Consider the following 26,876-nt stretch of genomic DNA (forward strand, 5'->3'; position numbering starts at 1 on the left):
GGGATTACAGAAACGAATGATATTATTGCACAAATAATTAATTTTTCACCCTAGTGGAAAGCTTACAATGGACTTTGTATTATGTGTGATTATGATGTATCTATATATTTACAACAAATGTTTGCTGCTTGCAAACATAAGGAAATCATTTTTCTAATTCTTTATACTCCAAGGTCCCAGACTCTTCTTGCTTGGGTGTTTGAATTCTGTCATACAGATTCTGGCAAATCAGTGCAGACTCCAAAGGAAGTAAAATTGATTATAAAATATTTTCCCCACTTTTTCCCATAGCATGGCTTCTGATGTATTACAGTTTAGTAATTTTCAGTTTAATTCCTGACTGAGGAATATCTGTGCCTACAGAGGCACCAATTTTTCATTGCCACTATCATTGTACTTACTCTATCTCAGGGATGTCATACTTGGCCACATCATGTGACATGCCATGGCGTATTGCGATTTTTTCCCCTTGCCAAAGCTGGGGTGGGCGCAGATTCCATGTGATGCAGCCGGCCCATGGGACAGCAGTTTGACATCCCTGCTCTATCTGTTTTCTTCCCCTTCACTTGGCCAAAGTAGCTGCTGGTCTTTTATAAGGCTTCATGAGGTCTTCCTGACTGTTTCACCCAGCCAGCTTTCTCACCAAAAGGAGGAGGAAGACAATGAAGATCAGCTGGGGCTGGATGGGGGAGGGGGAGTGCAGATATAGGCGGCGGCAGAGCAGAGTGCCCCAAAAGACTGAGATGGGAGCCATAGATATGTGGTGGAGGAAATTGTGATACAGTTCAGCATGGCACAGTAAGAAAAATGTGAAGTCCTCATGAATGATAGGAAGATCCTCATCTAAAAATCACAACCAGAATGACTGGAATTGTTATTACAATTCAGTCATGTGATGTTTTGTCTAACAACCACTATACTTAGTGATGGCAATTCTGGTTCCAATTAGGATTTTTAAAAAGAACCACCTGTAGTAGTCACAATAGGTTAACCTTTAAAGCTAACAAATTCTTCATTTAAAAGCCCATTTATAAAACTTAAATCTGCTGGTTAGATATCCTGCAGCTAAAGTGTGTATGAATTAAGTATGCCATCAAGAACTATATTTTTGCAGAGGCTCTTTGTGTTAGAACAAGAGACCTTCAGAGATGAATGCTATGTGAATACCCTCTTCTTTGTTGATACAGTTTTGCATTGATTTTACTGTATTGACTTCTGCAAGAAAAATGAAAGAAAATCTGAGTTCACCATTACTGAGGATTGCTTCATGTAAACTGTGTAGTTGATTGGGATTCCCTAGAGGCATGAAGTGCACAGATGCATGTAGTAATGTAAAGATTCTGCCTCATGTCTTCCATTATTGTCATTTTTAGGTAAAAGTCCTTATCTCCATACTATGACAAATTAATTTTAGCAGAATAAAATGGAAAGGTTCAAGAGCAAAACAGATCAGATATTTTATTGGCTCTTCATAACTCTGGATAAAATATGAACATATGTATCTTTGCCCCTTATTATGGAAAAAGTTGAATTATATTGCTTTTCCACCAAAACTTATTAAAAGCTGTTAACTAGATGCAGAAGTATATAAACAGGTAGTCCTCACTTAACAACCATAATTGAGACTGGCCACTCCATTGCTAAATGACACAATCTTTAAGTCAGACATTATGTGGCCATGATAGACTTAGGACCTCATTTCCAGCTCATTCATTAAGGAGCTCACCTGCAGTTGTTAAATAAGACATCAGTGATCATTGGTCATTGATCTAGAACTGCAAGCAGACTGTCCGGCTCTACCCAGAAACTCATTTTTGATCCACTCTGCACATCTTCTGCAACCAGCTAGATATCTCTGTCGCAAAACAATCCCAAAATTCGGAAGGTCCTTATCGTTAGCCAGTTTCAATGTCCTCCCAATAGCTATTATTTAAGGAACATACCAAAATAATCCCCTTCAAAAAGAGACTTTGTCCATGTGCTGGAGGAATAATTGAATGGATGGGACATGTTATTCTGTATTTCTCTCTCTATGTAAGAGCTCACCAGGACTTATTATGTCCACTCTTTACTAAATATCCTGTTCATTCCAATTTGTTTTATTTCAAGATGTTATTATCAGATCAACCTGATTATAATTTCATGATGACAGCCTAGTACTGTTCTACAGTCTGCACAGGATACTGTAATATTAACTCTAACCCTTTTAAGGTATTTTAGAATAACTATATATATTTTTATTTTATCTTAATTAATTGTGACTCTTGTGTTTTATTTGCTGGTCTATGACCAAATAAAGTTTCATTTGATTTGATTTGATTTCCAAAAGTGACTGTATTGTGTTTTGTGTTGTATTGTGTTTGTTTCTTATTGTCTACCTGCAACTGAAGTAGCCCTACTTTTTGGAGAGGATGTTTACCACCCTATCTTCTTCCTAACCCTGCCTATGAGCAATGGAGGTCACATTGATGTGCAATGGGGGAGGCAGCTTTAAATGACATATTTTATGTCAGCAAATTTGTGCTTTCAGTTGCTTCAGCCAGTTTCCTTTGACAATATAGTTCCTGATATGTCCATTCACACTTCAATGTTTTTGTGGTTGTGAAGGAACTGCAACTCCTGCAGCTACTTTTCTTTTTTAAAAATGGGGGAGGATGTCAGCAATTAAACCATTCACCTAGAGAGTGAAAAGGTACTCTGAATCATTTGCAGTTGGAGTGGCCTATGCGCTTAGATAGAGCGGTGTGATGGCTCAGCAGTTAAGATGCTGGGCTTGTCAGCTGGAAAGCTAGCAGGCCAAGTTTGAGACACAAGCACCACACATTCTTTACCCCGCTTACCACATTTATTCCTGCAATTTGAGCAGAGAAAATCCTACACGAAAGGTATGAAAAGCAATGCCACACATAAGAGATTTGGGCAATCTCAGGTGAGATGTGATCGGCCTTTATCTTTTCCAAATTTTCTGTTTCTAATTCAAGCTCCTGGTTCTTCTGTCAGAAGATTTTTGAAATGGGAATGCTAAGAAAACAGGGAGGGTTTGCAGGGAGAACTATCACTCAAGCAACTGTAACTTCTTCTCTTCTTTCGCCCAATAACCAAAAATAACAACCAACCCATGCTTGACTTGACCATCTCTCATATTTAAGAAATAAAAAGAAAAAGAAAAATAAAAGTCTGATTATTGCATTTGAATTCTTTTGTTCAATTAAATCTGACACTATTGGTAGGGAAACAGGAGTTGGGGTCTTTTCCAGAGACAGCATAGACCTCCCTCCACCACCATCGGAACAAGTAATCTGAGCTATGACATTTACTGCCTCTATTAACTAATACTTAAAAAACAGAAATTTGGGCTGATATTCTCCTAAGCCACCAGCTGCAGCATAATTTGATTTGCCAGAGGGCTTACTGCTATGTTTAGGATTTGCATTTCCATCCAGATGTCCCCTTCAGCCTCAGGACTCTTTTGCTTATCAGATAAATTTGCCATTTAGATTTGACAAATAGATTTGAGAAACACATGGAAGATTATTCTGAAAGCCAACGATGGAATATAAATGTTTTGTATATCTATACATAGCTATCTCTCTGGATACACATTATTGTCTTGATAACAGAAAGAAAAAGTGTACGGCAAGTTTTAGAACTGCATCCACTTTGTGACAAAATAATAGCTTTTGAAGAGCAGATATCTTCTTTTTCTTCACATTTTAGTTTCAGTTATATGAAAGGTTTATGGGCAAATATAGTCCCGCCTGCATATTAGTCAGCCACATTTGTTAAGAAAACAGGAAGAGGAAAACCATCACAAAAGTCCGTTTCTTTAAGAGAAGCTCTGTCCTGAGAAAATACATTCTTTGTGCTGAGTGATCAGAATTACTGGTAAGACTCAATGTCTTTACTTAGCCTGGGAGTTGTCTCCTGATTTGTTGATGGGTTTTTGCTATGACTTGGTTTGGAATAAAAATGCAGTAATGTGAAAAGCTTCATCAGTTGTCTTCTAGCAGATTTTATAGAAAGTTATAGGGCTTTTGCCTGAAACCCCACCACCACCACCACCACTTTTTTCTATTTGATGTAGTGGGCTGGATTTGTATTGTCTAATAACTTCATTAGGCTGACAATTTATCCTTGAAAGTAAGTTCTGAAGCATGGAATGTTGGTTTTCAGGATTCATAGATTGCTTGTTATCCAGATTCAGGGTTAGGAAAGATAAAAAGCACTGAAATTGTATGGTATAGTAAACAGGGATTCTAGACAACTTGCAACAGATTCTTCTGACTTTCAACTCCCAGCAGCTCAAAGAAGCTTGGCACATGACAAAAGACGCAGCAACATCTGGAGTGTTTTAAGTTGCCACTCCAAATAAATAGGAAGATGAGTAGTGTTTTTATCCTCAGCAATCAGTAAAGAATATAGATCTCCCAAATCCAACTTTTCCCAACAATGAATTATATTGTTCTAGTGAAGTACAAGTAGCTATATTATGTGCTTTGATGGCTCCTTTCCAACTCGTGTTCAGTTTTGATTTAACTGTAATTCTGGTATAATATGTGCTTCTTGTGGGACACAGAGTAAGGGCGGTATAGAAATTGAATAAACCTAAACCTAAACCTATTGAACTATTCCTAAACAATTGGTCATTTCGTCAAACAGTCAATTAACTTCGGTTATTGAAATAAAAATGTAGGTGTCTTTCATAAAGTTGAGATTTCATTCCTTGTTTAACTGTCCAATATGCTGCACAATTATTGGATAGGCCCTGGAACTCTTTCATCTTATGACTGTTTATATGTAAATAGATTTGGACTGGAACAGCCCTGCCTCCCAAGCCCCCCATTCCTATAGAGAATTTAGCTTTGGAAAGTAAAAGAATTACCTTATGATAAAGGAGAACATCATTCTGTGGCAGCATGAAGACTGTATCTTGAACCACTGTTCAAACATGGCTTAGGATACAGCAGGTTTGTCTGGACTATATTAAAATTTGAATTAGTGTGCACTCCAGAAGCTAGGATATATTATTGATATGAAGTATGGATAATAGTGTTCTTTAATTAAATATATGATCAACTTCATCACCTATCATGTTAAATAAAATCTGACGATGTCTTGGAGAACACATCCAAAGATTTGAGAAAGTACAGTTTTATATCTTGTTATATAGGTTTAGAAATTTAGGTTGGGAGGTGTTAATTTAAACTAATGGAATCAATTTGGCATTTTCTAGCCAGCTGTAAGAGTGAAAGGGTTTTTCCTGTTATTATCACTGCTGTAAAGTCTTGACTTTGAGATTTACAACAACAAAAAGTGTTTGGATGGTTTTTCTCTTTTCTAGTAATTGTTTTGAGGTTTTAAAATCACCATCAAATGATTGAAGTACATCTATCCTAATGGGAAATTTGCAGGCTAAAAAGGATGCTCCTATTGCATCAATGATAAAAATAATCAGGTGGTTGCACATTGAAAAAGAAAAAAAGCATTAAATAGTTTCACTCAGAATATTTTTTCTTCAGATACAGCTTTTATTACTATCAAGAGCTACCTCCACCAAATGATTCAAAGTTGGGCAGGAATAAATCAGCAACTATTTCAACCAGGTCACTAGACAGTGTTAAACAACGAGCTTGTGAATCAAGTCAAGTGGTTCCCCCCCCCCGTATTTTATATCCATTTTAAGGTGGGGGGCAGGTGATTGTGTCAGTTTTAATTCAAAAGATGCTTATGTGGTTTAAAATCTATTTCATGTTTGAACATTTTTCTTTAATAGCTAAAGACTTCTGTTATAGACTTTCTTGGCCTTGGCACTGGTCATAAAAAACAACTAATGGGGTTGAATTAGACTAGTATAAAACTAAGAAAAAAGGAAAGTTTTCAAACAATCCCAATATGGGACTCTTATTCTGTATTTTGCTCAACCATAAATTGTGCAGGCCTGGATTAGTTAAGAAGTTAATTGATACCTAGCGCTGAACTCCACAATCTGGACAACAACTAGGAAAGTCTGTTCTAGATATTTTGACTGGCAATTCCCATTGACCTTACTTTGGTCATGCAGGCTGAATATAATGATATGGTCCAAATATCTTCAGATCCTCTGGGGATGCTGCCCTAAGAATCTCTGTTATTTCTTATTCCTGATTTTGTTTCTAATCCCTTGTAATTTTTCATCTTTATTCCTTCAGAAAGAATATGTTTTGGAAGAAAGTTCCTTCCTTAACTTTCGTGCTCCTTCTCATGCTTTTGACGAATGGCAGCTCCTTTTCACAAGATGAACTGAAACTATTTCAATCTAAAGGTTACCACAGATTCGCCTGTATAGGTATGTCTTTAACAGGGCTACCAGATTTGTGCTGCAAAAATCCAGACGACACAGAGATAGCAAACAGGAATATTGAGTATTAAAGCCCAGATAATGTAGCTTGAAATGCATGGAATTGGTGTATTGTTTGTTTTCTGCTTCTTTTAATGGTGATTGTGTTTAGAAGATAATTAATAATAATAATAATAATAATAATAATAATAATAATAATAGTAATAGTAGTAGTAGTAGTAGTAGTAGTAGTAGTAGTAACAACAACAACAACAAATACGACTTGCCTGTGTCCGAAAAGTCGTGGGAACATAGGTGGAAAAAGTTGTTGAGAATGAGATGGTGAAGATCTTGTGGGACTTCTGAATACAGACAGATTGTCATTTGGAACACAACACACCAGATATCACAGTCATAGAGAACCAAAGCGTACAGTTGATTGATATTGCAGTACTAGGAGATGCCAGAGTCAAAGAAAAAGAACTGGAAAAAATTATGAAATACCATGACCTGGCCATCAAAACTGCGTGATTATGGATGAAAAGTGTAACAGTGATACCCATTGTCATCAGGGCACTGGGAACTATGTCCAAAAACTTTGCAAAATACATAAAGAAATTGCAGCTTCCTGCAATAACTCCAGCAAAGGTACAAAAAACTGTGCTCCTCAGAACATCTTACATTTTAAGGAGATACCTGGTTGATACCTAGGATGCTGGCAGCAACCCGTGTCAATCATTAGTGCCAGTCAATTTGAATGTTCAGTTGTCTGAGGTTCATGTTTAATTAATAAAAGTTTTATAATAACAACAACAATTCCCAGTGAGGCACTACCTTGATGTGGTTGTGGGGCTTGTGTGCTCTGAGGAAGATGAGAGCTATGCCAGAGGTTCAACCATACTGGACAGGTCTCATCAGAAGAACCAGACAAAGAGTATCTCTCCCATAAAAAATATGGTGAGACGTAAATTTCAGAAAGTCATACTGGCTTGGATGTCGCCCGGGTTAACAAGGTCTGTGCTAGATGTTGGAGTTCCTGGATATCTGGTGAAAAATGGATTACAGGACTCAGGACTATTGGCTGAGCAACCAGGACCAGCAGCTGCAGAACTACTGGACAAAATGATGTTTACCTGTTGCAAATACACAGGGATTGAAAACAAAGAAATAATGATCTGTTATTACAGATCAAGTCCAACAAGAAGAGGATATCTAAAATGAATGCACCAGTTCTGGAAAGAACAACATCCAGAATCAGAAATAACAGAACAGAGACTAGCAGATCAACGCCAATTTATAATACAAAATAAAGTATTCACAGAAACAGAATTGGACAAACTGCAAAGGTTTACCCAGGGCAAAGAAATCAAAGCCTTGCCAGAAGTAATTCAGAATGTAGAAGCAACCAGGGGGAATTGGCAGTGAAGGAACCCAGCAGAGATATACAACTGTTCTCATTTGGAAACCAGGCACCTCTTCCTCAGGAAGAACAAAGCCCTCTAACTAAAGAAATAAAAGAATTGAAACAAAGAATAACTGAGCATCTAGAACAGCACCAAAACAACATAATAAGGCTGTCTGCATTGAAGCTTGTTCCAAAGATGCAAAATCAACCAAGAAGAAAAACAAACCAACAGTGCACTACAAAAATGGAAGGTTAGACTGGAAAATAAGATCAGCAAATTAAAATCAGATGCAAGCAAGCTAGAACAGATGAAAGAAAAGAAGCTGAAGAACAAGAAGACCAAAGAATATCTAATCAAGAAATACCACTTAGAAACAAGGAAGATCAAGGAAGCACTGGAAATAATAAAGCAGCAAATAACAGCTATAGCCAGGAAAATCAGTAGATACAAAGCTCAAATTGCAAATTATAGGCAGAACCTCCAATTTCAATCCAATCAGAAACATTTCTACCAATCCATCAATGGAGAAACTGCAATGAATCAGTCAGTACCTGACAAGGAACAAACAGTGCAGTTCTGGAAGTAGATATGGGATAACTGAAAGAAATACAACAAGGATGCGGGTTGGTTAAAAGAGGTGGATGCAAATAAAACAGAAGCTGAAATGAAAGAACTAGTAATAACAACAAAAATGGTAGAAAAAACAATTGTTGATAAGAAAGACAAAAAAGTCTGGATAGTGGGCGTGGCAGTGCCTGGAGACAGCAGAATAGATGAGAAAGAACTGGAGAAGATAACAAAATACAAAGACCTACAAATAGAAATAGAAAGACTGTGGCAAAGGCAAGCAAGGGTAGTACCAATAGTAATAGGTGCCTTGGGTGCAATCCCAAAACAACTGGAGCACCACTTGAACACCATTGGCATTGACAAATTTGCCATTAATCAATTGCAAAAGGTGACCTTACTAGGAACTGCTTCCATCCTACAGCGATATCTGTAATACCATCAAACATCCACATCTGCTTATCCCAGGTCCTTGGTAAGGACTCTACAGGTAGACAAAAATGCCAAATCCAGTCTGAATATCTGGGTGACTGTGCAATTATTATTATTAGTAGTAGTAGTAGTATTAGTATTATTGATGATGATGATAAAAACTCAGTTTTGGAATCAGTGAATAATGGCCTTCTGGAATATTTCTGTGACCTCCACTGGAGTTTTGTTCTCATAAAATAATTTTTGTGTCCATATATTATACATAGCTGTCCTTTGTGAATGTGACCTCACAATTTTGAACTTAAATGGGATTACGTCATCTGTTTAGATGCCAATGGATACATTGGATGCCATGGTAGGTGAATCCAATACTGGTAGATGTATCATAATACTAGTAGGTATACCACAATACTGTTTTCAAAATCCAAATGGTCACTAAAGGACACAGAAATATACAGAAAATTCTTTTTCAGCTCAGCTAATATGTAACAAAGCAACCATTTCTATATCATCCCTCCTAAATCTGCAAAAAAAAGTTTTTTTTCTCATTTAGCTTTTTTTTCTGGACAGAAGAAAACACTAGGCTGAGGCAACCACCATTCTTATTTTCTAGGAAATTATTTTAAATCTATTAAGTCAGTGAGGGATAGAGAAACATTCTTGGAAATGAATAAGTAATATATAAGATTACTGCTTTGTTTTTATAGCATGCTACTACACATGCACAGATTTATAGATGACATCTGGCTATTCCTTTTTAGAAGAAATTATGTAGATTTTTGAAAGGAAGAGACAAATAGGATAACATAAGCAAAAAATATGCAAATGGTTTTTCATCATACCTCTTCACAACATACTGGCATCTAGTTTAATTGGCTTTTAATTAAAATATTTAAAATAAAATCAATACAAGTATAAATATTGACAAGATCATGAAGTATTATTGGATACATTGTTATTTACCAAGAATCACACTGGGTATCCAAGGGCTACTACATGAAATGCGTATTGAATCTAATGACAACAATATATCTTGAAATGACTTAGTATATTGACCCTTCATCTGAGAAAATTGTTGCTTGTTATATTGGATCTTTTTGCTCTTGCTTTATAATGCATGGAAAAATTATTAGAACTTCAGCAAAATAACAATCAAATACATGTATTTTTAACTTGATGTAGCATTTCACATTTAAAATAACTTATAACTTCTCACCAGATTGTTTCAAAAACAGACTTGTACAGAATGCAAAAGTTCTTTCTGTCAAAATAAAGCAGTAGGTACACAGATGATAGATAGATAGATAGATAGATAGATAGATAGATAGATAGATAGATAGATAGATAGATAGATAGATAGATAGATAACCTTTATTGTCATCTTTTACTATAGGCACAAGGGGAAATTTAGATGCTTGCTCTCAAAGTGTACACATACATAACACACATTTAAACATACTATATACAACAAACGGGCAGTGGTGCGCGAGTACCTCTCCAAATGGAGAGTGGCACCGCCCGTTTGGAGAGGTGCACGCGCACCTCCGTGCGAACGGGCAGCGGCGCCGCTCTTTGGGAAAGCTGCTGCGGCATGTTTGTAGGCTGCCGAAGGCGGAAGCTCTGCAAACGGGCCGCGGCAGCTTTCTGAACAAGCGGCGCCGCCGCCCGTTCCGAGAGGTGCGTGCGCACCTCTCCGAACGAGCGGAGGTGCGCGCGAACGGGCAGCGGCGCCGCTCTTTGGGAAAGCTGCCGCGGCACGTTTGCAGGCTGCTGAAGGCAGCAGCTCTGCAAACTGGCCGCGGCAGCTTTCCGAACAAGCGGCGCCGCTGCCACTGGGAACCGGTTCCATCACACACACAAAAAAGTGGCAACCGCGGGCATCCACACATGCGCAAGAAAAAATATTTTGCGCATGCGCAAAACATTTTTTGCGCATGCACGTGCATGGACGCACGCACGCGGCTCCCACTTTTTTGTGTGTGTGATGGAACCGGTTCCCAGTGGCTCTTTTCCTTTTTCAGGTTGCCGACCCCTGACCTATACTCTTACATATAAGTAACATATAAATATTAATCACTGTCCATCTTGAATACATAATGTAAGGAGGAAGCTTTAGAGTTTACAAGATTAATTATGAAGATTTTTTTAAGTGTATATAAATATCTCAGTTTTATATCTAAGCAAATATAGAAGAAACCTTTTTCTCAGCTTTGAGCTTTGTAGTATACATTTAATTGATGTGTTTTGATACCCAGAATATCTAGAAATTCATTTTTCCTGAAATTGTCTCCTCATTTTTCACTAAACACTTGTACAGTAATGGCATTGTACTGTTTCTTATACTAAAAGCTTGTTTTTTCAGACACATATTTTAACCACAAAATGTAATTAATAAGGACCAATTCAATGAAGACCAATCATTATCACTGATTTAAGAATAATGGTATTTTTCAGAAAAAGTTTTTTGTTTGCAGTTAATTTTACTGTTCTCTAAACCGCACTGAGGGATTATTTATTTATTTATCAATATCCAGCTTACTGTTGAGATTGTATAGCATAATAATTTCCATGTAAAAGAATATACATATTTCTATAACAAAAAATGTTATAGTGAATCTAAAGGTCTGCCTGTTGGCTAGTACCCCAAGTATAATCATAACCCTGATTTGCATAATTAAATTCTCTCAGATGCATCTACCACAATTTATTTTAATACAATATTAAAATAATAGCTGAACTTTCTTCCATCCCTGATATCTTTTGTCCAGATTAAGAAACTAATTCGTTACTGCAGTTATATATGAACTAATAAAATAAAGATATTTTTCAAATTATTAAAGAATATGAATCTTTAATAAATCCTAGATACTGGTAAACATAACATAAAAAAATCCCCTTTCAAAGAAATTGAACAAGAACTCATAGCTAAGATATTTTGCCATTTCTACAGGAAATGTGAAATTATTCTTAACTGCCGTTTGATATTTCCAAAATAAGGACAGCTAGAAACTTGATGAAATAATAAAGTTTCTTTCCTCAACCAGTATTTCTCAATACACTGTCAAACTTCCTTTTGTAATCTGGTAAAAACTAATTAAATAGTAGAAAACTTTTTAATCTGTCTATTGAAATACAATATTTTTTTTTCTAATGAATGGCCAAGTATTTTCATCTTAAAAAAATATCTAATTGAGTGTACTTAGACAAGCCAACATTTTTGTATTGACACTTGAGGTTCTACAAAGACAACCTGCTGCTGACTTTTTCTCATTTTTCCCATGATTTCAATCTCATATAAACTGACCTGGTAAAAATGAAGTTCCAGAGATATTACTTTGTCCTGAAGAATCTTATTAGCCTTTAATAAATAAATTGTGTCAGGATCCATTGACTTTCTATGATCTTCCAAGTGAGATTGTCTATTCCTAGCCATTTCTACTATGCAACATAATCTGTTATAATGAATTTAAAGGTCTGCATGGTTGTTATTTTCTCTCTCATTTAAAAAGAGGTATACAGGAAATCAATTCAAAATATGCATAACAATGTTAGATACAATCAATTAATACAAACCTAAATATTACAACCAGCTAGACAAACAACAACCACATTTCTTAATATAATACCTAAATTAAATATAGAATCTGTAAATAGTAAAATGTAGATGTCAACATATTATCTATCCAGATGAGTTTCTGCAGTTTTGCCCAGGATCAGCTTTTTCCACTACTTCCCAGAACAAAATAATCATGTTTAAATCTTTCTTCAATGTGTTTACATTAACTGCTTTCTCAAGATTATTAAGGGGGATAACTCCAAACCCAAAGGGCCACTTCCTGAAAAGCCCTTAGTTGAGAAAGGCATTTTAAGGTTGCATGAATTATGCAAGGTACTATATACGGTGGTACGGTGGTACTCTATTACTTTGAAACTCATCAAATTTGGTACTAAAAGCATTTTGATGTGAACATTTTGTCCCAGTACTCATAGTTTGATTGGTACTCAACACACAAGTAGAACTTGTCGGTGTCAGCTGCCTTGTCACTCACTATTCCCTATGGGAAAACTTTGTTTGGTACTCATCATTTTTGGTACTCATCCCACCTCCCAGAATTAATTAAGGATGAGTACTAAGGTACCACTATATCAAGAAATAGGTAAGATAAAGTGAGATAAAGTGTAGTCTTGTACCACAGGGATCTAAAAATCAAATCAAATGTTTATATTTGGCTATTATTTTTGAAATAAAGGATCCTACATTGCATAGAAGTATTAGAAAATTGGGAAAAATCTAAGAGAAATGGTAATGTTTTGGACCAAAATCAAGGACGAAAGGATCAAAGTGGTAAGAACTGACAATAAATAGTTGAGAACATCCAAGTGTAAAGGAAACAGAAGCATCATTGTATCTGCTGTTTGGCAGATCCAGCAAGTATAAATGGAAATTGCAGTTACATTACTTCTACAAATGTTCACAAAATTAGTCCTCCATAATCCCAACGTCCCTGACAACCAAGATAGGGGCCCCTGAATAACCATAATCAATTTGAAAATTCAAGAAGGATTTTCCAACACATTATCAAGCTAAGCATTGAGGCATACATAAACATCAATTACATAAGTAGACCATAGTACTCAAACTATAGCCTATTTGGGTGTGACAATAAGCTGCATAAGTGAATCTCATGGGGAAAAAATCTTGCATGATCTGAAAGATTTTCTTCATTATGAAACAAAAATTACATTTGTGTGATTACTTCATTAACAAAGAGTTATTGCTAATTCAAAGACCTATATTGTTATGTTATGTTATGCTATATTATCTTATGTTACATTTTATTACATTAGATTAATCACAATGTCATTAAAGCACTCCTATGTTTTGCATTTTGAATATCATTGTGACTTTATAAGGTTCCAGAAAACATTGTCAAGATCTTTAAGATGGCAAATTTCTTGATCCTCTTCCTTGGACTATATTTGGCAAATACCATATTCTCTGTAAAAATGCCAAAGGATTCCATATGGTTATTAAGCTAATCATAAAAGAAGAAATAAAACTAGATTATGTGCATAAAAAGGTAAAGGTAAAGGTTCCCCCGCACATGTTACTCTAGGGGCCAGTGCTCATCTCCGTTTCAAAGCCGAAGAGCCAGTGCTTGTCTGAGGATGTCTCCGTGGTCATGTGACTAGACGCCACAGAATGCTGTTACCTTCCCACCGTAGTGGTCCCTATTTTTCTACTTGCATTTTTACGTGCTTTCGAACTGCTAGATTGGCAGAAGCTGGGACAAGTAACAGGCGCTCATTCTCTTATGTGGCACTCGGGATTCAACCCGCCAAACTGCCGACCTTCTGATCGACAAGCTCAGCATCCTAACCCACTGAGCCACCGCGTCCCTAGAGATTATGTGCATATAGGAAGATAAAACTTCTACATTCTTAATTACAGGAGACAGAAATGGAGAACAAATATTAAAATAAACATATTTTAGCTGAGTTCTAGTTTTGTCAGACTTGTGAATATAGGCTAAAGATAACTATTAATCACAGCTAATCAATAAAAATTGTCACTAAATACAAGGGGTCATGAAAAGAAGCCCTCCCTTGTTGCGTATAGAATAACTGAACAAGAAAGTAAGCATTACTAATAACTGCTATATGTGCAGATAATTTATCTGATTACAGTTGCAGCCAGAGGACTAATACTTCCTTGATAACTACCAGTATTTTTATGGAGGCTATTTATAAGTAAATACTTTCAGCCTCTGAGCTCTGTATTTGCTGAATTGCACATATAAATCAGTCAGAATGTAGATTTTGCTTAGTAGTAATGTTAAATATGGTAAATGAAAGTTCAAAAGTATTCAGTAAGCAGTGCCGTTGAGTTGGGTTGACCCTTGCCATTCTTCTTTTCCTATGATGATGCCACTGGTGAAAAATGGGGGAAGGGGTGCAGGAAAGGGACATTCTGCGTGAAGACATTCTGAAACGTGCACCTCTTGACATACTTTGTGAGATGGTAATGATTTACAACAATTCATTTAGTGATTGCTCAAAGTTACAACAGAACTGAAAAAGTAATGATGATGATGATGATGATAATGATGATGTTAGAAGGGACCTTGGAGGTCATCTAGTCCAACCCCCTGCTCAGACAGGAAATCTTATACCATTTCAGATAAATAGCTGGCCAGTCTCTTCTTAAAAACTTCCAGTATTGGAGCATTCACAGCTTCTGGAGGCAGGTTGTTCCACTGGTTAATTGTTCTGTCAGGAAATTTCTCCTTAGTTCTAAGTTTCTCCTCTCTTTGATTAGTTTCCATCCATTGCTTCTTGTCCTGCCTTCAGGCGCTTTGAAGAATAGCTTGACCCCCTCTTCTTTCTGGCAATCCCTGAGATATTGGAACACTGCTATCATGTCTCCCTCTCATCCTTCTCTTCTTTAAACTAGACATACCCAATTCCAGCAAATGTTCCTGATATGTTTTAGCCTCCAGTCCCCTAATCATCTTTGTTGCTCTTCTCTGTACTCCTTCTAAAGTCTGAATATCTTTTTTACATCGTGGTGACCAAAACTGGATGCAGTATTCCAAGTGTGGCCTTACCAAGGCATTGTAAAGTGGTATTAACACTTCACGTGATCTTGATTCTATCCCTCTGTTAATGCAGCCTTCGAGATCCCTCTCACAGTTACTACTATTGAGCAAGGTACCCCCTATACTATACCTGTACATTTGGTTTTTCTTGCCTAAATATAGAACCTTACTTTTTTCACCATTGAATTTCATTTTGTTAGATAGCGCCCAATGTTCAAGTCTGTCAAGATCCTCCTGTATCTTAAGTCTATCTTCTGGAGTGTTGGCTATTCCTGCTAGCTTGGTGTCGTCTGCAAATTGACTTATGACTATTTTTCACACTTGCGATGGTTGTGGCATCCCTATGGTCACATGATCCAAATTCAGACGATTGGGGTTTTTTTTCTTTACTTTTCTTTTTTCATTTTCATCACTTCTCATTGACTTTGGTGGAACAGAATTTGCTACCAGCATGCCAGTAAATAATTCTCAAGAGCAGACTGTAATCATCTTGCATATTTAGTTACAGGGTGGCTGAAGGGGAAAGAAATTCAGATGTAGGGACAGGAATTCAGACGAAGGAAAAAGAATTCAGACCTGAGTCGATAGAGAGCTTTGAACCAGCCAGGCAGCCTCATCTCCAGAAAAAGAACTCCCCCGAGCACTGCCCGCTGAACTTTTATTCACCTCCAATCTTACAAAAAGTTACATCAGTCTCATACCAAATAGGATACATAGAAATAATTGGATACTCAGGTGCTTATGAGATCACACAAAAACAAGATAGCATAAGATGAATGTGAAGTCTTTATCATAGCATTTCCCAAACCTCCCACATGCCAGGCCCCCCTCCCAGCCAGGAGAGTGTTCTCTGCACTGAAGCTAGAGAGAGGCCCAACTAGGAAGGCACGGAAAGGCTGAAAGGTGAAAAGCCAAATTCTTGGGAGACCAAATTCTGGCCGTTCCCACATGTCCCCTTTTTTTGTGTAATGACAGAAGCAGAATGCTTGAGATAAGCTTGCATAACATGTAAATTTTTGGCATTGAAGGTAGAGGTGTGAGATCGTTTAACAAAAAGCGAACGGCACAATGCCAGCAAAGAGGGAATACATTGAATACAGCAACACAAACTAATCAATATAACTATAGTTAAAATACCATAAACAAATAAATGTTTAAGCGAAGCTAAATCTGGTAGCCATAGAAAAAGCATTTTCCTAAGTCTATAAGTTGAAGAGCCCCAAAAATACATAGTATCATAGGTAGTGGATATATTAAAATTGGTAAAAAGAGTATAATTTTGAATAGTAGTAGCTGGAGCACAGACAGGAACAATGCAAAAGCTAATAACTTCATGAGCAGAAGCAGACATTTTTAAGCAAAAATTACTGTGACTAGAAATGTTGGCCAGTTGTAGCTACAAATTGAATTGTCCTCTATTTGCTAAAACTTCATGAATTCCTACAGATGAAAAAATAAAAAAACAACCAAAAAAACACAGCAACAGTCCAAGTGCTGAATTGATGTTAAGTCGTGTGATAATTGCCAACAGGAATAGTTGTAAGGTCACAAAGGGCATCTGGGCTGAGTGTTTTTAACATTCCCCATGTCACTGGTGGCTGAGTTCCTGCTGGCCGCGAAGGTCTTTTACGCCTTCGTGGTGTTTCACCCACCGGGTTCGGGTTGAATGTCAGGGCTGGATTGAATTCTGGGAGCGGACTGCTTAGCCTCTGGTGCCAGCTCATGTTTGGCTCGGAATGGCTTCACACACCTGGCAGGCACCCACACCGGTCCTGTAGGAGTAAGAATAGATGCAAAACCCCTTCCCCAAGTAATCAATTCAGCTGGTCCCTTCCAGGTTGGCTCGGGCAGCTCCTTATATAGCACTCGTGGTCGTTCCAGGGAAAGCTCCTTCCTAAAATGTCTCTCTGCAGGAGTATAAGCTTGATTAGTGATAGTTAAATGATTCAAAGTAAATAGCAATACTGGAATCAAGGATTTAAGATCTGAGGGAGTAATTCCCCTTTCTTTTGAATGTTTAAACAACAAAGCTTTAAATGTACCATGTGCACATTCCACTATAGCTTGGCCTGAGCTATTGTATGGAATGCCATGTCGGAGAGAAATATCCCAAGTGCTGCAAAATTGGAAAAAAAACATTAGAAGTATACGCAGGAACGTTGTCAGTCTTTAAAACAAGTGGTCGTCCCATGACAGCCATGGCAGCGAGAAGGTGCTGAATAACATGAGAGGTAGTTTCGCTGCGAAGGGGGGTAACCCACACATCTGTTCCTCTTGGATTAATAGCATCAAAGGGAAGAGTTTTAGCATTCTGGTGAAAATAGGAATGGTTAGTCAAAGGGTAAGCCTCCTTAAGAAAATGGAAAACCACATCGGCTCTATGGTTGCCATCAGGAATAGTATCACGCAGGAAAGTTTGAAAAGTAAGGAATAAGGAAAGTAAATTACGATCCAAAAGTGGAGACAGGTAAGCAAAGGCAATATGATTAAAAAGATTGTCCACAATAAGATTAAAAGGAATCAAATCATGTAATTTAAAGGCTAAAATCACTGCAGAAAGTTCAGCACGCTGGGCTGAGGTTTGAGAAGCTGTGAACTTAGTTTGCCATTTTCCATTAATTTGCCAAACAACCACCTCACGGGTATGAGATCCATCTGTAAATAAAGTAATAGCATTAGGAAGAAAGGTAGAAACCTGTGCAGATTGAAAAACAAAAGGTAATTCCTGTAAGAAAATGAAACGTTGGTCCTTGGGGGGGTTAAACAATACAGCTCTCACATAATCTACAAAGGCAATCGCATAAGCAGTAAACATTTGCAGAAAGAAATCATGCTGATCCTTGGTGCAAGGCAAATGAAAGACTAAAGGATGAAAGCCAGAATATAACACCTCGATGGGAAATACATTTTTAGCTGGTGTGTGTATCAAATACAACCATTCTACAATGCAGATAGATTTAAGCGTTTCAGGAAAAAATAAGATAGCAGTTGGCTGTAACAATCCTAAAAGAGAAGCTCTGTTAACCATAACTTTGCAAAAGGCAGAATTAATTAGATGAAGGCAATGTTGCATCGCTGTGGAGACTGGAATCTGCGTGTCAGGGGTTAAATGACCTTGCAAGGCAATAAAAAGCGGACGCAACAAAGCAGTAGTTAACCCTAAAAATGGTCTAGCCCAATTCAGATCTCCTAAAAAGTTTTGCAATTGTACCAGAGTAAAATGAGATGGAATGCACAGAGTTGAAACAAAAGGAGAAAAAGAAGATTGAAGCATCCGATCACCTAAATATAGAAAGGGAGGTTTTATTAGAACCTTCTCAGGGGCAATGACAAGTCCCGATTTAGCCAAGATTTCCTGTAAGGTTAATAAGCAGTTAACAGGTAAAGGCTTTCCAGTTAGCAAGTTATTATCCATAAAATGGTAAGCAAAGCATTTTTTGTCTTTAGCTGGATGAACTACAGCTACAAGAGCTGTGGCCAAAAGTTCTGTCTTATGAGATTCAGTTTCAATGTTCTGACACAAATCAATCATCGGAGCAATAGTTGTCTCAGGTTTGGAATCAATTGCTTTCAGGGCTGTTTTGCAGTTCTGATTAGTATTTTCAAATGCCAATTGTTTCATCAGAACATCAGCAGCACCTTCATTTTGAACCTTTTCAGGGAAAAGCTCTCGGGTGGAATTGCTTTGCAACCCATTTTCTGTAACACTTCCTTTCAGCTCTTTGTGAACTGCAGATGGGACAGACTCATGGACTTGCTGATTTTGAGCATTTTGGACCACAGGGCAGACAGCCATTAATGGCAATGCCTCCTGGATGTCCTCTGAATTTTCAGAGACCAATGCAGACTGCACCATTTGCTGAAAAGCAGTCTGTGTTTGAGGCTGAGGAGGGTCTGAATTTTGCTGACTCTCAGAGCTCCACTGCCGTGAAGAATTATGATAAGACAGTGGTGGCTGAGGGTCTGGGGGATACAGGATTGGTGCCTCAGGAATTATTAATTTTGGAGGGTACAAGATTGGTGCCTCAGGAGTTATTAATTTTGGAGGGTACAAGAGAGGATTGGACCACTCAGTAATAGCTTTATAGCAGAGTTGCCAAGTGTGTAGTACTGATACTGGAGTGGTCACAGCCTGATGCAGATCTTTCCCAATTTCTTGCCAATCATAGGGATTAAGAGATCCATCTGCAGGATACCAAGGGCATAATTTACCAATAATCTTAACCAGCTCTTCTACATCCTCTTTATAAACTTTAACTGTTTGCTTAGTCCTTGTCAACAAATTGCAAAGGTCAGATACCTGTTTTTCCTGTCCTGTTGAAAGAGAAGTCCCCATATTTACCCCGTTGACTCCTTAAACGGAATGAATTGTTGAACTGACTTCGTTGACTCCTTAAACGGAATGAATAAGTTGGTCTTACCTCGTTGACCCCTTAAAACGGGATGAATTAGTTGAACGCGTTCGTTTAGCTCCTGCCGAGCGGAGGTAAGCCAGAAGTTACAGTTTGCCTCACAGCCGCACATGTATCACACCCTCACAGGCATAACGTCGGGCACAGGCATCACATCGGGGTCACCAGATGAAGGGGAAAGAAATTCAGATGTAGGGACAGGAATTCAGATGAAGGAAAAAGAATTCAGACCTGAGTCGATAGAGAGCTTTGAACCAGCCAGGCAGCCTCATCTCCAGAAAAAGAACTCCCCCGAGCACTGCCCGCTGAACTTTTATTCACCTCCAATCTTACAAAAAGTTACATCAGTCTCATACCAAATAGGATACATAGAAATAATTGGATACTCAGGTGCTTATGAGATCACACAAAAACAAGATAGCATAAGATGCATATGAAGTCTTTATCATAGCATTTCCCAAACCTCCCACATGCCAGGCCCCCCTCCCAGCCAGGAGAGTGTTCTCTGCACTGAAGCTACAGAGAGGCCCAACTAGGAAGGCACGGAAAGGCTGAAAGGTGAAAAGCCAAATTCTTGGGAGACCAAATTCTGGCCGTTCCCACAGGTGGCAAAATGTCCTGTCTTTCATTGCACAATTTCATTTATCCAGCAATCTACAGCCTTCCTGGCTTCCAATATTTTAACTGCTACTCTTTGTAAAAGAGAGATTAGCAAGGCACAGCACAAAGTTCATAAGTGCAACACTTCTTTTAGAATACCGACTCCAGTTCAGTGAATCAACAAGAACAATTTCAGGTTTGTTAGTAAGAAAAGCTGCTACCAGAGTTCTGAATTTTTGGCAACATAGACTGCCATGGCTCTCCTCTTATTTGATTCCCAGGCAGCAGTGCATTCTTCTGAAAATAGCAATTTGAAATAATCAATCACCTTTATTACACTTACCAATGAAACACCACTGAAGATGTTACCAATCCTGGTAACAAAATGTTCAGAAACCAACCTTCAAGCTCGGAGGATGAACCTTCACCCTCACTTACCAATCAATACTGTATTCATATTTTGAGAAACGTTACACAGCTAAGGAAGAACTAAAATGAATTTCTAAGTAAATTACACAGATTTCAGTAAACTAAACTAAAATACAAGATAAACCAAAGTACTAAAATGCTAACAGATATCTCAGGTAAATGGGAGAAATTACTATGATTTTAAACTACTAAAATATTGGAATATTAAATGCTGAGCAAGTAAACTGCTAAACTAGTAAATGAATAAAATGCTAAGTTTTTTATATTTTGAGTGACACTTTGAATTAATAGTTTTAAACCTGTTGCATGTCTTAAGGCACTGATTGCTTGGGGAATCTTTTAGTGGCATATTAAATATATTCAGTGTCAAAAACTTCACAGTTATATACAGAATTCAGGCAAAATATATTAAATAACAAAAATGATGAGTTTGTAAAGAATCCCTGCAAATTTTATACCTGTGCATATACACATACATAAACACACAAATAATATGAATCCATATCTATCATCATCACATTTATATGCTTTTCAAATCTACCATCACTCTGGGGACCTTCAAAATGAAACAATAAAAAACAATTTACCTGCAATAAGGCCGATAAAGGAAGAGTCTGGAAAAACAACACAATCTAATTTAATAAAGCAAAAACCTCACGAAGACTCCATCTCCCACTCTAGGTTTTGAGGGATCATTTAAATAATTAACAGAGTACTACAACTGAAATGTGAAAACAATTGTGTTCTAAAGATCTTTTTTCCTTGATGGCATGCATTTTGCCTGAATTTTTTGGATGCATCTGATCAACATTTATCTTTCTGATGGTCATTTGTCAGGTCTCTGTTTCTAATGAGACTGGTCGTTCTTTGAATATCGACAGATGTTGCTACATTTGCAGGAATGATAAGAGTGGATAATTACACCACTGTTTAAATAAATCTGTGTACTGCTACATTGAAATAATTATGGTATTCCCAAGAAATAAGGTTTAGATGGTTTTCTGATGCTTTTGATTCAAAGCAACTCTGCTTATACTGTAGCTTATTCAATGCTACATTAGGCATCTCTACCTAATCTATAATTTATTTTATACTATAAATCAGTCAGGTAGTGTCAATTCAGAGTTATTTCATGGGTTCCTAAGCAGTTTATGCAGGCATAAATCAGAACAGAATTTTATTTAGAGCCAAAAATAAGTATCAAAAATCTTCTTCATTTGAATAAGCTGGAGCACCAAAGCCCTTAACATCAGGTTCAGAATTTAAACCAGTATTAACCTCCAAAAGATAAAATCTCCTCCAAATGAGCTTGACTCCAGGTAATTGCATAGACAGGGATATTTTGGCAACAGTACAAAAGTAGTTTGACATTGTTTTCTTGTGGATTATTTTTTATTTTTTTTATTTCCCAGTCTAGCCTAAGGCTTTGGATTTTTTTATTTTCTTCTATCCAAATATTAATTAGTATTAACCTCGATTCACTTGTTAAGATGAAAGTCAGTTAAATCTTGTCCATGAGGACTGCTTTTAATCATAATGACACCAAAATGAAAAAACATGCATTCTACTGTATATTAGTATGCAAACTTTAAATTACATTGTTAAATGCAAGAGTTTGTATACTATTCCAATGCATATTTTATTACTTGCTCTTGTTTTCCCTCACCTCTGCAGATTCTTGTACTGCTAAAGTTTAGCTATTAAGCATTAAAGAATGTAATTTGTGTATGGATGTTTTTGAAAATAACTTTAACTCTCTCATTCTGTGATATTTTAGTTAATGGACCATATTATTCTTCAGCAGAGCCCATTAGAGCACTAGTAACTAGTTAATACTTGGAAAGGCTTAGATCCAAGCTTATTCATTATTTAAGTAGAAGAATGAAATCAACCAGACTTGCTAATATTGATTCCTATTAATTTAAAAGTCCCCGCTTGGAAAGGGGGGATCCAAACATAGCTGCTGTCTTAAGAAGGAGGAGGAGGAGGAGGAGAGTTCCCTGGTTCTAGAATGATTGAGCTCATTTGATAACTATTTTTTTTGTTCAATAGAAGATAATATTTGTAGCTAACAGTTGTAGTTGAACTGTGAGATTCTTGGTGGTCTCTGAGCTTGGTTAGTTTCTTGCAGATATTTCAGTATCAAACTAGGTAACTTTATCAGTGTTAATAGGGAGTAGGGTTTGTTCTCATTTTATATACTAGTGGCTTACCCTGTCAGTATTGGTGGGAGGGGTCTTGGTGTTCCCTGATTTAATTTTTGCTAGTCTAATGTTAATCTTGGTGTTAATTGCTGCTCATATGGGGGTTGATTGATGGTGAGGAGATGTTTTGTTTTTGTTTTTCATTTTTGGCTTTTTGATCATCTTTTTGGAATGATATATAGATTTGTTTATCTCTATGTGCCTGTTGATGGCTGATTTGTCTGAGTGCCAGGCTTCCAGGAATTCTCTAGTGTTTTTGGACTTGGCTTAGTCTAGGATTCTCATCATTTCCCAGCTGAAATTAAGGTTAAGTCTGTCTCTGTGTTATGAAATTCAGAAGTTTTCATCATGTCTTCTGACTGCTAATTTGTATTCAAATGTGTATGCTAATTTGTCTGTAAGTCTTCTGCCGATTTGTCATGTACAGTAGCTGTTGCAGGCCTTACACTGAATGTTATATAGATGACACTGGGCTTTTCTTCTGGGCTGCTGGATCTTTTTCTTTATTTGGTAATTATATGATAGACTTGTGTTTCTAATTTGCCATCTGCTGATGAGAATATCCAGGAAGGGTAGCATCTTGTTGTTTCTTATTCCCTAGTGAATTTTATTCCTTTGAATATACATATAGAAACATGACAGCAGAAAAAGACCTAGTGGTCCCTCAAGTCTGCCCTTTGAGTTTATTTATTTTTTGTTTTCTTTTTAATGTTGTTTGTCTGTGTTTGCTAGTTGGTCCTTTTTTATTATGACAAAGGCATCATTCACATATCAGATCCATACTTTGGGTGGTATGCATGGGAGTGCTATAGATTTCAAGCATTACATTATGGTATCTGCTATTAGTGCTGAAAAAGGTGATCCCGTGGGTGTTCCTTTGATATATTTGTCCATCACATTGAAAGTATGTGGTCACACAAAGCTTGATAAGTTCCATGATTCTAGGTATTTCAATCTTGGCATATTTGGTTAGATTGGGTGTGCTATGTAGTAATTGGATTCTTTGGCTAATTATGGATCTATCGATTTAAAAAGTGCTGTGACTTCAAATGAAACCATGATTCAAATGAATCCAAGAGCCTTGGTGGAGCAGTGGGCTAATGCCTCGTTAAGTAATACCAGCTGCCTGTAATTAGTGCAGGTTCATGTCCCACCAGGCTCAAGGTTGACTCAGCCTTCCATCCTTCCGAGGTAGGTAAAATGAGGACCCAGACTGTTAGGGGCAATAAGCTGACTTTGTAATAATGCTGCTTGGGGGCCCCCGAAAGCCCTAATAAGCAGGCATATACATAGAATGAAGGCTATTGCTAAGTACATTGGTTTGTGCTTAAATTGTAAGCCGCCCTGAGTCTTCGGAGAAGGGCGGGATATAAATGGGATTAAAATAAAAAATAAATAAAAATGATTTCATCTTCAACTATTGCCACATCTTTGATTCTTTGGAGGCACTGTAATACAGAGTTGAATGGAGTATTTGCTTCCCTCTGTGAGATAGCCTAACCTTTTTCTCTATTCTTTAGTAATGTTGTAGGTTGGGATCCCTGGTAACAATACCATTGGACAGAAAGGTATGTCTGGTTTGCATGTTTTATTGTGTCCATTGAAGACAGGTCTAATGCTTTTTTTTCATCTGTCGTTGGTCTTCTAAATGATTCTTCATGCTGAAGATCTTCATTTCACGTGCAAACAATGAGTCTGTTCCATAGTAATCAATGGAACAACTGCCTCTAGAAGGTGTGAATGCTCCAACCCTGGAAGTTGTTAAGAAGAGACTAGACAGCCATTTGTCTGAAATGGTCTAAGGCAGACATGTCAAACACAAGGCCCGGGGGCCAGATCCGGCCCGTGAAGTGGTTTCATGCGGCCCGCAAAGCCATCCTGGAAACAGTGAGGGAACGGCCCCCACTGCCTTGGCCCTGGCCCAGAGACCCTCCTCCTGCCAGAGACCCTCAGATCTGTCCCACTCCTGCCCAGGCCCCCATAGGCACCCTTGATGCAAATGATGTAGAGCTGGCCATGCCCACCCAGTAGGCCATACGCACTTTAGCCATGCCTACCCAGTAGGCCATGCCCACCCAGGCCACACCCACCCAGCCCCCTGAGGGCAACTGCAATGCTGATGCGGCCCTCAATGAAATTGAGTTTGACACCCCTGGTCTAAGGTTTCTTGCCTGAGCAGGGAGTTGGACTAGATGACCTCCAAGGTCCCTTCCATCTTTATTATTATTGTTAATATTGTTGCTGCTGCTGTTGTTATTGTTGTTGTTGTCATTGACCAATTATTGGTATAGAATAAGGGAAAATGATTTTAAAGAGAAAATGCAATAAGGATAGAAGATTAATAAAATAGCCTAAAATCAGCACAGTAAAAGAAAATTGAGACAGAAAAGCTTTAGCAAATCTTTAGATAAATTTCAAGTCCTTGCAGGTATAAAAAGTTATATCGGTATCTCTTTACCTTTTTCCCCCACTCATGAACTGAGAAATAAATTCTGAATTATTCTGTGAAAAACTGCAAATTATTCTAATCATTTGTTCATTATCCCAAGAAACTTCAATGCCTGTTAGATAATAAATTATGTAATGTGCTCTCACATCAAGATTTTCATATCCCATTAATAGAAGATATTATAGAGATGAAAAATGACAAGAATGGATACCAAGGAGCCATTGTAAAATATATACTTGGCAATGAAAAAAAGTCCTTTTTTCATGAAAAACTTAACAAAATAAAAAAGTGATGAAATGTGAATTAGTAAGATATAGAACCTTTTTTAAAATCACAGTCACTTTGCATTGATCATGGGAAAATAGAGAATGAAGGAAATCAAATAGTGAGAGAAGCATAACAAGAAGTTATATAGTCCCAAATCTGGTGCCATTCAAAAGTCAGAACCCTAATTCTCTCACTTAGATGTTTCATCCAAAGTACTTTAATTACACCCATCTATAGTATATAGAAGGGACGCGGTGGCTCAGTGGGTTAGGACGCTGAGCTTGTTGATCAGAAGGTCGGCAGTTTGGCAGGTTGAATCCCGAGTGCTGCGTAGCAGAGTGAGCGCCTGTTACTTGTCCCAGCTTCTGCCAACCTAGCAGTTCGAAAGCACGTAAAAATGCAAGTAGAAAAATAGGGACCACTACGATGCGAAGGTAACAGCGTTCTGTGCGCCTTTGGCGTCTAGTCATGCCAGCCACATGACCACGGAGACGTCCTTGGACAAGTGCTGGCTCTTCGGCTTTGAAACAGAGATGAGCACCAGCCCCTAGAGTTGGAAACGACTAGCATGCATGTGCGGGGGAACCTTTACCTTTATAGTATATAGAGTATATATGTAGTGTTACATACTTTTAATTGCTACATTTTCAGGCACAGGCACATGTATAGAATTAAAATGTCTTCATGATACAGGAATCTATTTTATTAATAGTTTCTTGCTGGTTCACAAACCTATTTGATTTACAAACATAGGATTCCTCAGTAAAATGGCATGAAGGAACAAGATGGCTTTCATGAAATTTTGGCTCACCTTCTCTGACTTTGCATCATACAAGCCCTGAGAACGTCCCAGAATTCTCTGCTGAGAAACTGTTGAGAAAAATATTTCCAAAATAGAGCAAATTTTTTACATGTAGAAATTTGAGACTTTCCCAATGATTAACCAATGTTGCTAGTTATGGAGCAATGCATATTGTATAAAGGCTTCTCTAGAATGTGAAATCTTAAATTTAGCATTTTTTTGTCTCAGTATTAAGGCAGATTTTGTCCTAATGAGGTGCTTGGGATGCTTAGAATTAAAAATTATCATGTAATCTGAGTGACGGTTGTTTTGTTTTTATTCTCAAAGTATTGCTAGGGAACTGTGGATTTTTGGGATGAATTCCTCAAGCTAGACATAATTACAGTATAGGGA

General features: G+C 37.5%; 1 protein-coding gene across 1 annotated transcript in view; it reads left to right on the forward strand.

The window, feature by feature from the left end:
• Positions 1 to 3,800: 3,800 nt before the first annotated feature.
• Positions 3,801 to 26,876, forward strand: part of AOAH (acyloxyacyl hydrolase) — a gene marked incomplete at its 3' end in the record, with an annotated part of 107,575 nt that continues 84,499 nt past the window's right edge. The window contains exons 1-2 of the mRNA XM_081346233.1: positions 3,801 to 3,885; positions 6,189 to 6,325. Coding sequence (XP_081202359.1) covers positions 6,196 to 6,325 — 130 coding nt within the window. The 5' untranslated portion in view covers positions 3,801 to 3,885; positions 6,189 to 6,195. The remainder of the gene's footprint in view (positions 3,886 to 6,188; positions 6,326 to 26,876) is intronic.

This window comes from Vipera berus (assembly GCF_964194415.1).
Source record: "Vipera berus genome assembly, chromosome: Z".
Taxonomy (NCBI): Eukaryota; Metazoa; Chordata; class Lepidosauria; order Squamata; family Viperidae; genus Vipera; species Vipera berus.